Source organism: Dipodomys spectabilis, unplaced genomic scaffold (genome assembly GCF_019054845.1).
Source record: "Dipodomys spectabilis isolate Male_0828 unplaced genomic scaffold, ASM1905484v1 ptg000115l, whole genome shotgun sequence".
Classification (NCBI taxonomy): domain Eukaryota; kingdom Metazoa; phylum Chordata; class Mammalia; order Rodentia; family Heteromyidae; genus Dipodomys; species Dipodomys spectabilis.
In genome coordinates this window covers 5,910,654-5,928,601 of record NW_024870792.1, presented here as the reverse complement: position 1 = coordinate 5,928,601, position 17,948 = coordinate 5,910,654, and the positions used below count along the sequence as shown (strand labels likewise).

The 17,948-nt window shown below is 40.0% G+C and overlaps 1 protein-coding gene across 5 annotated transcripts in view; it reads left to right on the top strand.

Moving 5' to 3' along the window:
- The window catches only part of Myo1b (myosin IB), a 173,453-nt gene that overhangs the window by 38,220 nt on the left and 117,285 nt on the right, over nucleotides 1-17,948 (top strand). For all 5 annotated transcript variants that reach the window (XM_042688266.1, XM_042688267.1, XM_042688270.1 and 2 more), the window contains exon 3: nucleotides 13,484-13,599. In XM_042688266.1, the coding sequence (XP_042544200.1) occupies nucleotides 13,484-13,599 (116 nt within the window). The remainder of the gene's footprint in view (nucleotides 1-13,483; nucleotides 13,600-17,948) is intronic.

Sequence of the window (17,948 nt, the reverse complement as noted above, 5' to 3'; positions counted from 1 at the left end):
CATGAACACTGGAATTGCTGACCAATATTCCTGCTCTGTGTAGAACTAGTACTCATCAGAGCAGTGACCTGAAACAATGGGACATGGAATAAGTGTATTTGGTTTTCTTAAGTCATAGGTAGGTGCTTGTCTGTCACATGATTCTCCCAAGTCAAAGTGGTAGTAAGCAATCAAGCAGATGAACTTTCCTCCTTCTGGAGGTGGGAGAAGTTCTTCCTCCTGGGAACTGATTAGCAAATGACTGCCAGATATATATAGTCCTTTACCTTTATGAGCACAAGATAGAGCACAAGATATTGAGCTCAAAGGACACATGGCCAATTTTGTGACCAATCCAGTTATACGTGCATCTCTTTGTGCTGTCTAGAGTACAAAAATGGTATTTGCTTTTTTTTTTTTTGTCTTTGTGTTGTCCAGGACATTGTCCCTGAGCCTCTTTGTGCTCAAGGCTAGCCCTCTACCACTTGAGCCACAGCACTACTTACAACTTTTTTGGCGTAGTTTATTGGAGCTAAGAGTTTCACAGACTTTCTTGCCCTGGTTGGCTTCAGACCATGATCCTCAGATCTCAGGCTCCTAGGTAGTAGCTAGGATTACAGGTGTGAACTACCAGTGCATGGCTAGAGTAAGTACATTAAAGTTTTAATAGTGATTTTAAACTTGATTCTTAAGGAGAAGCTATTTTGTTCATCAAATGCTGCTTTGGAAACTGGTCAAATGTAACGTGGCTTTTGGGAAAGATACAAGCTTTTTGCACACTGAGAGAAGTTTGAACCAGGGCCACTCACTATCACTATAAATAACTGAAGTTCTCTCATCCATAGAATACCTTTGGTGAGTTGTGTTGGGATTAAAAAGCATCTTCATCTATCATTTGATAGGTGGATGTGTGATAGCACATTATAGGTGCTCTATGAGAAACTTGGAGACCCAGCATGGCTTTTTTTTTCTTTCAAGATTTTTAGATCTTGAGATTTTATTTAATGAGATTTGTCCTACTCCATTTTTGTTGCTATAACAGAATCCCCAAGGCTGAGCATTTTGTAAAGAGATACATTTGACACATGATTCTGATGGCTGGCATTTCAAGTAAATAGCATGGTGCTGGAGTGCTAGTCAGAATCTGAATGCATCATAATATAGTGGGGGGGGGAGGGAAAGGAGGGAAAATACCACATGCAGAAGAAATCACATGGTGAGAGGTTAAAGGGATTCATGGAATGTTTGTTTAGGTAGTGTAACAGAGGCGCAGAAATGGAAGGACAAAGGGTAACCAAATGTAGCAATGGTACTCATTGGATACTATGTTGAAAATGAATTATACAACATGTGGATGGAATGGACAGGAAAAGCTGGGAAAGACGGAGGAATGGGGTGACATTATCCGAAAGGAAATGTACCCTTTGACTGACTTATATAACAGTAAGTCTGCTATTTTTAGCATTTTCAAATAAAAGAAGGAAACTATTGGCCAAATTGATGAACCTTAATTTATAGATTGGTTGAGGAAAACAAAGATTTAATCAGAGGGAATTACTATTGATTAAGAAAATTGTATGCCAATAAAGTATGAAACTTAGATGAACTTTCAGTGAACTTCCATATCCCTAGAAAAATGCAAGCTCCTGAAACTAAGTCTAGATGAGATGATAGAAACCATGAGTGGATCTATAACAGCTGAAAAGATTGAAATAATAAAAAATGCCCACAGGGCTGGGAAGGTGGCTCAGTGGTAGAGTGCTTGCCTTGCATGCATGAGGCCCTGGGTTTGATTCCTCAGCACCACATAAGCAAAAAGAAAAAAGCTGGAAGTGGCACTATGGCTCAAGTGGTAGAGCACTAGCCTTGAGTGAAGAGCTGAGGGACTCCCAGGCCCAGAGTCCAGGCCCCATGACTGGCCCCCCCTCCCCCCCAAAAAAAAATGCTCACAGAAGACTTCCAAGATAGTGAATTATATAGTAGATAACTGACTTTTCTGGGTTTTAGCTACTTGAGATGTGTCAGAAAGAGAGGTTGTCCAGGGTATGGTCTGCGGTGGAGGCCCTTATGGCCATCAGCCCCTGGGGAGGACCAGGGAGCCCTTGCAGTCTCTTCCCCCACCCTTAGAGGGCGCAGCACCAGATGGCTAGGTACTCTCTCACTGGTCTTCTGCCTTCTGGTCCTGGGCCCAGTGGAGAGAGGAGAAATCTACACCAGGTCCTTACTTAGGATAAGCATTCCAGGGTGAAATGGAAGACAGTCCCATTGCTCAGATCTTGCCTCTCATGCCCAGCCTGGGATATGTTTGGCCTATGAACACCTCATCTGAACCATAGCTCACTGGATAGAGAGACTCAGTTGGGTTGTCTCCATTTCCAGTTTTCCATGAGAGTAAAGATGCTACTTTAAACAGCTGTTCACTTTACAAAGTCCAGCTTTTCCTACAGGATGAGCTAACCACGTATGTGGTATGGGTCCCTATAAATTTTTTATTACAAGTTTTTATATTTTTGGGTTTGATAGAGTTTTCTAGACAGGCGTTCTACTACAGAGCCATGCTTCCAGACTTTTCACACTAGTTCTTTTGCTTTTTGCTTGGGCCCACATCTACACCACGATCTTCCTATTTCATTCATGCTTCCCAATCTACTGAGATGATAGGTGCATGCCATTCCGCCTCAGCTATTGGCTGAGGACTTCCATCTGCAGGCTGGTCATGATCTTCCCTTGATTAACATCCTGAGTATCTAGAATGACAGGCATGAGCCATAGTGCCAGGGCAAGAGTACTTATTCTGTATATAGTCGTGTATCATTCACTGATGAGATATTATGTGAAATGTGTTGCTAGATTCATGGAATGTATCATTCTTTTTATATTATTTTTTATATTTAATAGCTAGATTATTTTTGGGTTACTCTTTTTTTTAATAACAGCTTTCTCAAGGGAACTAACCTGGATCTATCTATGTTCATTACTTCTGAAGGTGGTACCCCCAGTGATTTCACTATCTCCCACTGGAGCCTATCTCCATTACCCCATCTGGAACCAAGCTTTCAGCACATGAACCCTTAGGGGCCACATTCAAATGCTATCTAAATCATAGGAAGAGTCTTTTTTTTGGGGGGGGGTCTGGTCGTGGGGCCTGAACTCTGGGCCTGGGCGCTATCCCTCAGCTCTTCAGCTCAAGGCTAGCGCTCTACCACTTGAGCCACAGTGCCACTTCCGGTTTTTTTCCCCCACTGCTTATGTGATGCTGAGGAATAGAACCCAGGGCCTCATGCATGCAAGGCAGGCGCTCTACCACTGAGCCACCTTCCCAGCCCAGGAAGATTCTTTCTCTTTTTCTTTCCCAACTTCATCCTTTCCCATCCATCATCCTGTTTTGGTCTTCATTGTATAGATTTCATTTTTGCTGCATTTCTTTCAGTTAAATATATAATATTGCTTTCAAAACTTGTAGCAAGTAGTATATCTGTAACACAGGCCCACTGTGAAACTCAGTGAAGCATTTTGTTAGGTCTAGAGAATGGTGTATATTTGAAAAATACTTACGTCATTATAGCGTTTGTCTCAGTGATGATATGGCTGTGTGATATTATCTTGCTCTAAAATAAAGGATGTCTAGGAGGATATTTTTAGCTAGTATTTCAGCGTGGCATAGAACTCATATATAGTGCTTTAATTTATAGTCTGAAATGACTGTCGGCCCAGGAAGGAAAGACTATATATAACATGATGGTAGTGTAAGCATGTCTTAGACTAGACCAACAGCAACTGTATCTTGACAATGTCATTTGCAGCCATAGTTTGTGCAATTTTTTGGTCAGCTCATGGCCGTCTCTGTGTCTCCTGTGCATTGGTGCTTTGCCAACAATTGCATGTAACCCTCAGAAGATGACTTAGGGAAAATGTTTTTAGTTTTCTTTCTGTAGAGAGGAGAAAACTAGGGTATAGAGAAGCTAAACAACAGTGCTCAGCTAAAGCAAAACCAAAATGCTTGCTGGAATCAAAAGCATAACTACTAGGGTATACTATAGGCTCTGAGTTATGGGTTCAAATATTGAAGTGATCTAGGTTCAAATTTAGTCTGTTTCAACATCCACCTTCTTACCACATTACCATCTATATTCTCTAAGACTCCTCAGTTGTTGAAATTGAAGGCTCACTACAATCTGATCTCAGCATGTGCTGCCCCCACACCCACACCTATACTTACACACTGGTATTAGAGATCCCTGTAGGTAGCTGTTCCACAGCAAACCTAAATGTGCTTGGGCAGGTCTTTGTGCTTCGGTCCCTGTTTTTATCCATTATAGCAGGTATCAGAATTTCATTCTTTTTAAAGACTGAGTGATGTTCTCTTGCACATATCTACTGTAATATATTTGTTCATTCATTTGTCCTTGCACCCTTGAGTTACTTTGCCCTCTTCACTGCTGTGAATCATGCTGCTGTATACAAATATATGTCTGAGTCCCAGTTCTTACTTGAAAGAAGTTAATTTGAAGGAGACAACTATCTTAGCAAAATAAATACGTATTTTTAAAAAGGAGAGGGCTTAACTATCATCACCTAAAACCTAAGATTTTATTTCTCATTTTCTGGGAACATTGCTTTGTCTGGGCCATGCCTGTCTTTTAGACTCTGAAGTCTCTGCCATACTAAGACCATCCTAAGAGTTTTTGTTCATCTAGACTTACCTTGTGTGGACCAAGAACAACATTTATAGAGTAAGACAAACTCATGACTGAAGAGTCACGTAAATCCTTTTTCATCTGTTTTAGTGTCTAGAGTAGGTATATCTAAACTTGGTTGTTCTGTTTACTAGACTTGCCTCCTCAGTGGGATTATGAACTTCTCAGGTGCACGTATCACAGGAACTTCTGGTATTTCCCCTATGCTACCGTAGTGGTTTACATAGAAAAATTGGCTCTTAATGAATTTGTGGCTTGCTTGCTCATTTGACATCTGCTAAATCAGTTTGCGTAGTCCATGAGTTATTTTTATCTGGATCCTGGGCCCATGATGATTTTGAACTATTCAGACAGGGAAGTAACATGACTACAGACTGAGACTTAAGGGACACCCAAGGCTTCTTCAACAGTCCTCCCCTCCTCCTTTCTTCCCTCTTTCTTTTCTTCCTTTCCTTTCACTCTTCCTTTCATCCTCCTTCCCACTCCCTCTCCCTCCTTGCACTTTGGGGTTAGAACTCAAGGCCTTGCATTTACTGGACAGATGCTCTACTGCTGCACCATGCCTCTATCCCTTTTTGCACTTTTTTTTGTGGGTCATGGGGCTTGAACTCTGGGCCTGGGCGCTGTCCCTGTGCTCTTCAGCTCAAGGCAAGTTCTCTACCACTTGAGCCACAGTGCCACTTCCGGTTTTCTAGTGGTTTATTGGAGATAAGAGTCTCACAGACTTTCCTGCCCGGGCTGGCTTTGAACCGTGATCCTCAGATCTCAGCCTCCTGAGTAGCTAAGATTAAAGGTGTGCGCCACTGGTGCCTGGCTGCAATGGTTATTTTTGAGATAGGCTTTTGCTTCCTGCCCAGGTGTGTGCCTGGACTATAATCCTGATCTTTCTGGACCATGGTTTTCTTATTTTCACTTTCTGGTATAGCTGGGACAATAGGCAGATGTTAGCTTCTTCCATTGAAATGGAGTTATGTGGACTTTTCTGCCTGAGTTGGCTTGGAACTTCAATCACATTGATCTCAGCTTCCCATGTAGCTAGAATGACATGTGCTCATCACCATATCTGGCCTTCTTTAATATTTCCTAGAAATCACTTTAGACTTCTTTTTTGGGTCGGTCGTGGGGCTCGAACTCTGGGCTTGGGCGCTTGAACTCTGGGCTTGGGCACTGTCCCTGCGCTCTTCAGCTCAAGGCGAGCGCTCTACCTCTTGAGCCACAGTGCCACTTCCTGGAAATCACTTTAGATTAAATACTTTGAATTAAAATATATAGGTAAATATTACTTGTTACGGTGCCACTTCATTAATTTATTTCTCTTATATATGAGTGATTATGATTAAATCTTTTTTCTTGAGATAAAAAATGCCCCCCCCCCCTTGCTCCCTCCTACCCCTCTCTCTCACTCACTCTCGTCAGTTATGGGGTTTGAACCCAGGGCCTGGGTGCTGTCACTCAACTTTTTTGCTCCAGGTTAGTGCTCTGCCACTGGAGACAACAGCTGTATTAAAAAAATTTATTATAAAGATGATGTACAGAGGAGTTTCATAAGTCAGATAATGGTACTTTTTTTTTTGGACTGTATCACCCCTTCCTTCACTCTCTCCCACTTTTTCCCTCCCATCCTCATCTTTTTCTTTCTTTTGTTCATTGCTGGTGGTGTGGTCTGATAAGAGGCTTTTGCCAAGAGAGTAGCACTTTATTGTAGGAGATTTTTTTTTTTTTTTGGTCGTCGGTCCTGGGTCTTGAACTCTGGGCCTGGGTACATTCCCTCAGCCCTTTAGCTCAAGGCTAGCACTCTACCTCTTGAGCCACAGCACCACTTCCAGGTGGATTTGACCCTCGATCCTCAGATCGCAGCCTCCAGAGTAGCTGGGATTACAGGCATGAGCCACTGGTGCCTGGCAGGAGATGCTTTGTATGATATTGGCTAACCTAGACTAGATGTTCTTTGGATACCTTGTGCCAAGCTTCCCAGGCCTGACAGACAGCCAGGATTGAATATGCTGATTCTTTACGCTTGTCTTAATTGACTTCTGCTAACCAACTTATCACTTTTCTGCTCTCAACTGTTAGGGCATTATGATAGAGAGTATCATAAGGAATTAGAAATAGTTTAGTAAAAAGATGCAAGTATGTATTATTTCATGGCACTTTAATAGTCTTGGAGGTGAGAGTTTTTTTTTAACAAGGAACTCCAGGGACAAGTCAACAAATGACTAAAACTTATTCTGAAGAAAATAAGGAGTCTAAGTAGCTAAACAGATGGGATGCTTAGTTAGCACCCCAGGAAAGCTAGGACTTTAAAAAAAAATTCTGTTTTGGAAGAATTTGATCTTTCAAAAAAGTATCAAAACAACCCATGGCGAAAACAGGTAGTAGGCTTTTCTTGCCTGTATTTTTACACGTTAGTTAAAATTTGCTATTTTTGATCCCATATGGGGAATTGAAATGTCATCTCTCAGTAAGTAAAGCTTCCAAACATCTTAGCTGGAAAGAACTGTCCATAAAAGATATAAAATGGCCTTATTTCTCTGTGTATGTATACTAATGTTTTATTTGTTTGGCACGATAGAGTAATGTTCCATGTTACTAAGATTCAATAGATATCAAAGCTGTGCTTCCCATTTAAAAAGAAATATACGTGTTTTTGTTCTCAAAAACAGCTCCTTTGGGCTGGGAAGGTGGCTCAGTGGTAGAGCACTTGCCTTGCATGCATGAGGCCCTGGGTTAGATTCCTCAGCACCATATAAGCAAAAAGAAAAAAGCCGGAAGTGGCCTGTGGCTCTGTTAGCCTTGAGCTGAAGAGCTGAGGGACAACGCCCAGACCCAGAGTTCAGGCACCACGACCCGACCCCCCCCCCAAAAAAAACAAAACAAAAAAAACAACTCCTTTGTCTCTTTCTGGCCATTATTATGCTGTGCTCTGACACAGACTTAACACTCAGGGCTGGTGGAAATGGCCATTGGCTCTCTTATTTTTGTAGTTTTAGAATTTTCTTGTGTGGTTCTTTTTTTTTTTCTTTTTCTTTTGATGTGCCATCTTCTATTTCTATTCATGAACATCGTTTCTTCATATTAAGTGGGAGTTCTTAGTACTCAGTATTTCAGTCTATCTCCCCCCCCCCCCCCCCTCCCGCCCGCCCTTCATACTTGGGATTGCATTTAGGGGCTAGTGCTTGCTAGGCAAGCACTCAACTATTGAAACCATGCCCCTAGCTCCTTTTTATTTTGGTTATTTTTTGTGTGTTTTATTGCCAGTACTTGTGGTTGAATTCTCACAGCCTTTTCTACTAGAGCCATGCCTCTCTTTCTGTGTTTTTGCTATTTGAATGGAGATAAGGTTTTTGAACATTTGTCCTCCTGGGCTGGCTCCAATCCTTGATCTTCTATCTTAGCCTCCTGAGTAGCTAGGATTATAGGCATGAACCACTGGTGCCTGGTGATGCTGGTTATGTTTGAGGTCTTGCTTTATACACAGGTCAGTCTGGGCTGCAATTCTGCTTATGCTTCCCTGAGTTGCTGGGGGTAACAGACAATGTGTTCAGCTATTGGTTAAGATGGAGTCTTGTGGACATTTTTGCCTAATGAGTCAACCTTCTAAGTAGCTAGGATTACAGGCTCAACCACTGTGCCTGGGTTTTATGAAAAGTTTTATGTTCTTGGGATTCATATGTTTTTTTTCCCAAGGAGATGGTTCATCCATTTTCATTGGTATTTAAAGGGCACCAACAACTAAAAAATGGTTAAGAAGAATGCTCTTGGAACATCATGTTTTTAAGACTGCACGTTTCATTCTTCAATGGAAACCATTTAAAGAGTTAAGATCAGCAATCCAAAAAATTGTAATGAACAGACTCGATAAAGAAAATGTCAGGGAATAAAACATATTAAATACCTTTTGGGTTTTATGAAGTTTTTTTCTCAAATAAATTTGTGTGTGTGTGTGTGTATGTGTGTTTGATACACACATACACACACATACTTGGTTTTATAGTGGGAAATACTACATGCATGTGATTGAAATGGAAATTTTCTTGTTTCTTTTTGTGGTGCTGGGGATTAAACCCCAGAGCCTCACCCATACTACCAGGCAAGCAGTCTACTACTGAGCCACATTCCCAGCCCCTGATTTTATTCCCTACCATGAGTCATCATCAAACACTGGAGCCCATAGGGTGGCCCCTGAGTCTTCCTCAGTGAACAGTTATTATTGCCATCATATGCTGAGACTGTACGTGCCAAGTGCATTGGTAATGTAGCTAACATGAAAATGAGGCTAGAGGTTTCCTTTTACAGAGTGTTCAGACTTCATGACCTAGGGTTTTTAAAGGGGAAGATGAGAGCAGCACACAAGTATGGTTGTTGTACTGGAGAGTAAAAGCTGGTCCTTAGAATCTGTAAAAGGAATGCCAACAGCAGTGGTTTCCAACCCTGGAGAGACATTCATTCTTCTGGGATATCTTTGAAAAAGTGGCCCTCCCTAGACATTGAAATTGAGTCTCCTGAGAGTATTGAGTTCTGTAAGAGTTTGATACAGAATAAAATGCATGGCATTCTGGTTCTATGGTTTGACAATCTGGGGCATTTTTTTGGAGGTGAGGAGGGATTCTGAGTCATAGTCTGGAGAGGGAAAGCTGCTGGATTCAGTTTCCTCCAGACAAGTTCTTCAGAAAAGTAGTCACTTCTACTGTAATTACAAGAGGAATGCTCAAGTACTGTTTAGTTATTTGTAAGGAGTTTTGAGTGTTTCAGGTACTTGAAATATGAAGGGGGAGATAGTTTTGATTTAGGAATGTTTGAACTTTCTTGATCTAATATCTGTTCTGGAGATGTGAACAATAAATCTGCTAGTTTGTCAAAACATAAAGCTTTTTTCTCTTTCCTTTTTTTTTTCTTTTTCTTTCTTGTTCCCTTTTTCCTTCCCTTCCTAACTAGTAGAGACTGGCCTCTTAGGGCAATGAGATGGAGGGAGTTTTTGGTGAGTGGATACTCAGAGGGAGTAGATACTCAGCCAGGAAACCGCTGGAAGTGGTTATGCAATAATGAATTTGTTTACTCTGCTTTCTAGAAGATGATGCAATAAGAAAATACCTGTGATATCTTCATATAAGCCCACTAGTACAAAAATGAAATGTTTGGTCACTTGTTCTGATTCCTGACAAAGTTTATTACTCTGGTGCTGTAGTTAACCTGAATGTTCTGTCTGTTGCTGCCTGAAAATGGGGTGCAATTTAAACCCCTCCCAACCAATCAGCTGCAGTCAGGAATTTCTTTCTGTGTTTCAGATGTTACTGTGAATATCTGAATTATTCTGTCACATGGAGGCATACTTAAACTTTTGGCTAAAACACATAACTCAAAATCGAAGCAGGACAGGTACCCCTAGTAGAGGACAAACTTGTTAGGAGTTAAAAGGTTAGAGAATATATATCTGAATTGTGTACATAAAGAAGGATGGAGAAGAGAGCATAGTTGGTTTTAAAATTTGCCTACTTAGATTGCTAAGGCTCGTCCTTCATGTTCCATTATGTGTTTGTGGAACTATGTAAGTGTATTAGTTATTTGTACTGTGAGACAAATCACTCTAGGAATGAATAGCCAAAAACAACCATTTATTAGCTCACAGTTCTCTGGGATGGCAATTTAGGTGGAGTTCAGTTGGTCTCACCTAGGATCCACCGCTATGGCTTTAGCCAGCCTTTCTGGAGGCCTCAGCCATGAGTCTAACAGTGCAGGTTGTAGAGCTGGTCCAGGTGGGGGGTATCTTGGCTCTCCACTTGACTTCTCCAAAAGATAAGCACAAGCTCATTTACATAATGAGTACATGATAGTTAAAAACAAAAGGCACATCCTAATCCACAGAGTTTTCAAATCTCTGCCTGGGTCTCATTTACCTAATGTCTTTTTGATCATATCAAGTCCCATGGACAAGTCCAGATTCAAAGGCAGGGAAAATAAGCACATTAATTTTTGGTGATACTTGGAGTTGAACTCAGGTGCCTTGAGTTTACTAGGCACATTACTACTTAAACCACACTTCTTCCAGCTCTTTTTTGTACTGGCTAACTTGGACTAGCCTTGACTATATTCCTCCTCCTTGTGCTTCCCATGGTACCAGGGATGACAGACATACATCATTGTGCCCAGCCGTTGTTCAAATGGGAGTCTGAGAACTTTTATGTCCAGGCTATCCTTAAATCTTGATTCCCCATCTCTGCCTCCCAAATAGGATTCCAGGCTTGGGCCACCAAACCTGGCAATAAGGAGGATGGAAAAGAGAGTGTAGCCTATCTTCTGGTAGAGTGACAAAGCCATGTGTCGAAGAGAATATGCATCCAAGGATGGAAATCAACCCCCCCCCCTCCCCCCAGCTATTAGTGCAAACAGTCTACCACAGTAGAGTGGTTAATCAGGGAGGAAAGGTTGTAACTTAAGGATTTCTTCACATGACACATAGGCTTAATAAAATACTAAGTATAAGATACAGTGACTTTGATGTATTTACCTAAGAATATTTCTATGAGAGAAAATGGACTTCTGCTGTCCACTTAGTGATGAAAGTACTCAGTGTGAATCAGTGGCAATTAACAAAGACTGGACATAATCGGCAGGTCAGATCCTTTTGTAGGTGGTGGGGATGTGGGGGGGGGGTGAATAAACAACACATAGCTCAACAAAGAACAAAAAGAAACTTGCATGTTATTAGTGTGGCTTTTGATTTTGAACTTGAAGCAGCAGCAGAGTTTGTTCTCTATGCAAGAATGCCACAGAGGCAGATTTTTATCAAGAATTTGACCATTGTGAAGTTTGGTTTTAAAGGGCGACTCAGTAATTTGGTTTAAAGTTTGGTTTTTAAAGGACGACTCAGTAATTAGTTTCTCTGCTAATAGCAAATCTGTATACTGAAAAATATATTAACTTTTATTTTTAGCAGAAGGAGAAAATTTTAAGTACCTTTTTTCCCCCTACAGAAGGCTTACCTTATAAGAGGTTCAACCAATGGTTATATTGTTATACCTGTTAGTGTAACTGGTTCTAATGGTAGTTCATTTATTCAGTGTCAAGCCTCCACTTCAGGTGGGTTGGAGTGTGAAGACCGTTGGAAACTTTCTTGAGGCAGTCATGTCTAGATCACATCAGTTAGGAAACTTGGAGTCATCCTTTACCAGGCCAGATCAATTGGGTCCTGATGATAGAACGTCAGAACATTGCAGGAAAATAATTTTCTTTTTATAATAGCAGTCTTGTGCATCCTAGATAAGATGAAAACATAAATAAAAGTTGACTTAACTTTGTTTCTTTGGTTAAGAGAAAATCTTTAAAAATGAAAATCACTGTGTCACTTGTAAAAGAATTCAGAACATTTCTGTAGCTCCTTTGTTTTCTAATTTGTTTCATTTTCATTTCCTTGAATCCCAGTGGTACCAATTTTTCCAGCATCAACTGGGAAAACTTGTTGCTCTAAAAATGCTATTTTTTTAAATTGAATGATGCCAGAAATGTGAGGAAATTGGAGTTGATACCCTTCTCCTGCTCTTCTTTTCTTTATGAACTTTATTCTTTTCAAAATTTTCATCACATTTATGGTTTGTTGGCAGCTTCTGTACTATTTTTATAATATTAAAACAAAGGAAACATGGAGCTGCCAAGATCAGTTGACATTTAAGTGACTTTCATGTGACATTGTGCTAAGCATTGTATGAAATGAACTAATCCAATAGTACTTGAGCTACTAAGAATTTAAGGTTGAAGTGGAAAGGAATACAATGTTCTGGTTTGCAGTGAGAGATGGTTAACTGGATATTTGCTTAAATATGCATTGATCTTCAGAATACATTTGAATTTTACATTAAATGAAAATTTGACATTTAATGTACAATTTAACATTACATTATAGTTATCACAGTACCATTAGATATAATCATGTTTGAATCTGGAGGGGCGACCTGCCTCTGCTACTGAGTTTGTATGGTCTGAGCCACAGTAGAGATTTCTAGGCTATAGATATGTAGTGCCAAAGTGAGGTCATTGGTTAGGTTAAGGGTGTGGATTAGGAGGAGGGAACATGGGGTACCCTTGCTTGAAATGAGATAATGTGAGAGAAGAAGGAAATACCAATTTAAGCCAATATCAGGGAGACATGGCTTTTCTTACAATTAGCAGTAGTGGTGCTGAAATTTTTGGCAAGAATACCGAGGTTTGGAGAGCTCTTAACCAGAAGGATAAATTAATTTGGAGATTTGTTTTTTATTTTTACCTTTTTTCTTTTTTTGTGCTTGAGCTCTGTGCCTGGATGCTGTCCCTTAGCTTTTTTTGTACAAGGCTAATGCTTTTCTCCTTGATCCACAGCTTTGCTTGCTGCTTGCTTGCTTGCTTGCTTGCTTGATTGCTTGCTTGCTTCCTTTCTTCCTTCCTTTCCTTCCTCCCTCCTTTTGTAGTTAATTGGAGATAAGAATCTCACGGACTTTCCTACCTGGGTTGTCTGCAAACCATGATCCTCAAATCTCAACCTCTGAATAGCTAGTATTATAGGCATGAGCCATCAATAGGGGGCCTGAAGATTTATTTTGAAAAGTATTTTAGATGTATAAATCTGTGTTTTCCATATAGAGGTAAAATGAACAAGAATTAATGACTCACCTGTCTTTAGAGATACTGAGTGATCTTGAAAAGTATAACATTGATGGTGAAGCATTAAAGAGCTAGTGATTTAAAAAGCTGAAGCCATGTGTTACACTTTAAGATGTTGAAATACATCACGTGTAGTCATCTTTACATTTTACCCTCTTTTTTTTTTTTTTTAACAGACATACATTGGAAGTGTGGTCATATCTGTTAACCCCTACCGGTCATTGCCCATTTACTCTCCAGAGAAAGTAGAAGATTACAGGAACAGGAATTTTTATGAACTGAGCCCACACATGTAAGTACTAAGTTTCTCTTCTACCTCAGAGTTGAATCATTGACAGATGTGTGTAGCTGTCGCCTTTAAAAATGATTTTGTTAGTGTTCTTTTTTTTTTTTTGCTTTCCCCAATCACTTAAGGGAATGCAGAAGTTAATGTTTTCAATTTTTTTTAAAAGCAGAATTCTTGACTTTATAAAATACTTTCTGTTAAAAAAAATTCTGTGTAAGTAGCAGCTGCTGCTAATTAGTTTTGCACATAAAACAGGAATGTGCACCGTTTTATATTATTAAGAGCTCTCACAACATTTTCATAGTCTTTTAGGACCGAGAAAAATCCCAAATGTTGGGTGATATGATGATGTTTGGGTAAAAGGCCAAACTGGGTTTTATAATCTCCAAGCATATTGTTTACTTGTTTGATGTGATAGGCCATTGATTTACTTTTCATGAAGTTAGACACTCATTTGATTTTTCTATAGAAGGTATCTTGTTAGTTGTAAACAGTCCATATACAAAGCTTGTCTGCTCTCTGGAGCTAAGTTCTTTTTTTTTTTTTGTCGGCAGTGGGGCTTGAACTCTGGGCCTGGGCGCTGTCCCTCAGCTCTTCAGCTCAAGGCGAGCGCTCTACCACTTGAGCTACAGCGCCACTTCCGGTTTTCTGGTGGTTTATTGGAGATAAGAGTCTCACGGTCTCTCCTGCCCGGGCTGGCTTTGAACCTTGATCCTCAGATCTCAGCCTCCTGAGTAGCTAGGATTACAGGCGTGAGCCACCAGCGCCCGGCTGGAGCTAAGTTCTTAAAGTGACCTGCTTAGTAGATGCTGAAATAATTCTCTCAATTTGAGCCACTAGAATTTTCTCTTGTAGTCTGATAAAGGTGATCCTTTGAAAGTTTTCTTATCTTTGTTGGATCAGTGGCAGAACTGGATTACTAGAATTTTAATTCTTCACATTTCCCTTGGGTGCTGGGGAGATTAGAGGAGTAGCTTATGTGGTAAAAGGGACAGCTGTGATCAAGAAAACTGAGGGAGAGAAGAAAGTTGTGAATTCAAGTGTTAGTACTGGCAGCAATACAAAAAAGTCTGAAAAAAAATGCTAGGAGACTATCTAGAAATCATCTTAAACAATACCTTAAACTTCTTTTTAAGTTCCATTTCATTTACTGATACTATGAGGAATCTGTTGTGTTATATTCTCATTTCCATTGTTAAAAGAAAAAGAAAGAGAAAGGCATTAAGTTGGACCAAGTTGTGTAATGACTTACAAGCTTCAGGCTTCTTCTCTTGTTACTTAGGCAGAAATATTTCCTGCTTCTCTGCTGTGGGCATATGAGTGATTTTACCAGAATTCAGGTTCTTATCAGGTGCCTTAAGTGACCCATGGTGACTTGCAGACAAAATGTAATGCTTTCAGGAGATAACTGTTGAATCTAAGATAAAATATTTGTAAACTGCTTCTGAAGTCTGGGCTAGGACTTATGTATGTGTAAGTGCATTAAGAAAGGTTAAGTATTCTGGACACTGGTGACTCACACCTGTAATCCTAGCTACTCAGGAGGCTGAGATATGAGGATCCCAGCTCAAAGCCAGCAAGGGTATTTATCCCCAATTAACCACCAGAAAACCACAAGTGGTGCTGTGGCTTGAAGTGGTAGAGTGCTAGCCTTAAGTAAATAAGCTCAGGGATAATGTCCAGGCCCTGAATTCAAGCCCCACAACAGACCAAAGAAAGGAAAAAAAAATTATGTCTTGAACCTGTGTTTCTCAAAGCATGGCACTTGGAGTAGCAGTCAAAAGAGCCCAGGCACTTAGGAAAAAAATTGGGTTTGCTGGGCAAATTAGGAGCCTATATATTTTTTTACAACCAAGATGATTCTATGCCTATTTGAGTATGAGAACATGTTGTCTTAGAAGTATGTTTAGAGATTTGTTTCCTTTCTTTTTAACATTTTATTGCAAATTACTACTACCCTAACAATGATATGACTATTTAGAGCTAGTATTTGTTACTTTTTGCAAGCTGGCATGACCCTAACGATTTTACATGCATGATAACTTATGTCATGTGAAATAGATGCTGTCACAGATGGGAACTCAGTACAGAAAGACCAACCATGCAGTTCATCCAAAGCCACTCACACACCTTCCGTAGAAGTGGATTCTGGTCTGTGTCTGCCTCCCTCTCATCTGGAAGTGGTTTCCATATTGTTTGTTCATGATAGGGCCATTTCCTGTGAATTTCCATATCTACTACTCTTATGTTGCCTGTGTTCCTGTACTCATGCACTTCAGGATAACAGTTAACATGTCTTAGTTTACCTTCATTGTCCATGCCACAAGCCATACTTCCATTTGCAGCTGAAGTCCTTATTTTGAGGTGTTTAGATATGTGATAGGTATTTGCTCAAGAATATAGAAGTTCATGCTTTGGAGTATGCATTTTTATCTCTGCCCCTGAAAGATTTCTGTAAGAGGCAGGATGGCTCTGCTATCCCGATCACCTCCTCACTCCTAAAGACAGAAGTCACTACCAAAGAAAACCAAATTCCTACCGTGCTGAAGATAGAGAAAAAATACTTTATCATGGTCTACAAGCCATGCAGTGATATTCAGGGTAGACTTTTTCCTAGTACATATGAATTAGCCAGTCTCAGTTCACATTCTTCCCATTTCTCTTTCCCCTTTCAGTCCTCACCCTCCCTAGACTTGGGCCATCACATGTCTGTGTGTTCTAGATCTTCTGCCTGCCATGCTTTTCCCTCCTTCTTCAGATATCAGATTGCATTTGACCTTCTCAGGGAAGAACCTTCTTTCTCTGCCCCTCTGCCAAGGCTAGGCTGATGATATTGTCACTGTTAAAATTTGCCTTTGCTTAAGGGATTATTTGTTTGCTGTTAACCTCACCTGTCACATCAGGTTTTCTTTGCTTGATATTAATAGTCCCTGGAATATGGAAAGAGTCAGTAAAATATATTTTGACTTGGACTTGGGTTTGAGTTGTAGCTCTCCCACTTACTATGTAATTCTGAACGAATTACTTACAGAAGTTTCATTTTGAATACCCTGAGAGTTAGTTACACCTGTAATCCTAACACTTGAAGGGTAGGGCAGGAGGCTTTCCAATTTGAGACTAGTCCAGGCTGTATAGTGGAGCTTGAACTGGGGCTTGAACTCTGGGTCTGGATGCTGTTTCATAGCATTTTTGCTCAAGGCTAGCCCTCTACCACTTGAGCCACAGTTCCATTTCTGGCTATTTTTTTCCTTCCTTTTTGTAATTAGTTGGAGATAAGAGTCTCAAAGACTTTAGTGTCCTAGACTGGCTTTGAATCTTGATGCTCATGTAGCATTAATACATGTGAGCCACCAGAGCCTTGCTTATTCCCAATATGGTTTTGGATTCTTTCTCACCACTCAACCATAGTGGGACATGTTATACTTCCTTTAATGTATCTTTCTGCATTCTTCTCTGTGAATGTATCTTGAAGCATGGTCAAGGCTAGTCTGGTTTCCTACTATATAACTTGTCCAGGCATTCTTAGTTAGGATTTTTGTGATATAAGAGGTTAGGATGACTTTAGATTTTCTTATATACTTTAACTGTAACCATATCAAGAATTTGGTTTCAGTTTCAGCAAAAAACAATTTAAGCAATTGCTCAGATGATATACATTGAAAACTTTGCCAATTATCCCAAATTACATTTGGAATTTAACTTGAACAGTTGTTCACTGTCAGTCTGCAAAAACATCCAGGTATTTTCCTTGTAACATATTTTCCTAGTATACTTTCATCGAATTTCAGGCAATTGCAAAGTATTTGTATCTATGTAAACATGTGACTTTGAGATAACAAAAATGTATAAATGAGTAAAATAAAAATAGAATGATTTCTTTCTATCATAATTTTCAAATTCTTTAGAAGATAAGGATTAAAAAAATCCTAAGAGGGGCTTAGTACATTTTTAGACACCCCACTCAGTAGCTGGATTTGCTAAGAATTGCCCATACCATCCAACCTTGTATATGGGAAAACATGAGAAAGAGAAGTAGAGAGAAATAATTGTTTTTTCTAGGCTCTTCCCATTCATTTGGAGCATTGAGACATGTACTTATATGTATCTTGGTTGCCAAATCCACTGTCCTTCTTTTGGGTGGTTTGCCTTTTGCCCTTGCAGCAGTTGAGAGTTCATCACCAACAGATGGATCTATCCGCGGTCATCATGTTACTCTCCTTTTCAGCAACCTTCATTACTGTCTGACAAACTTCCAATTTCCCAGACCTAGTAGTAGTCAAGACTGTCTGAAGCTTTAACTATTCTAATCCCAAATCTTACTGCCCTTTTTGTAGAATAAGGTATTCATGTCTTTT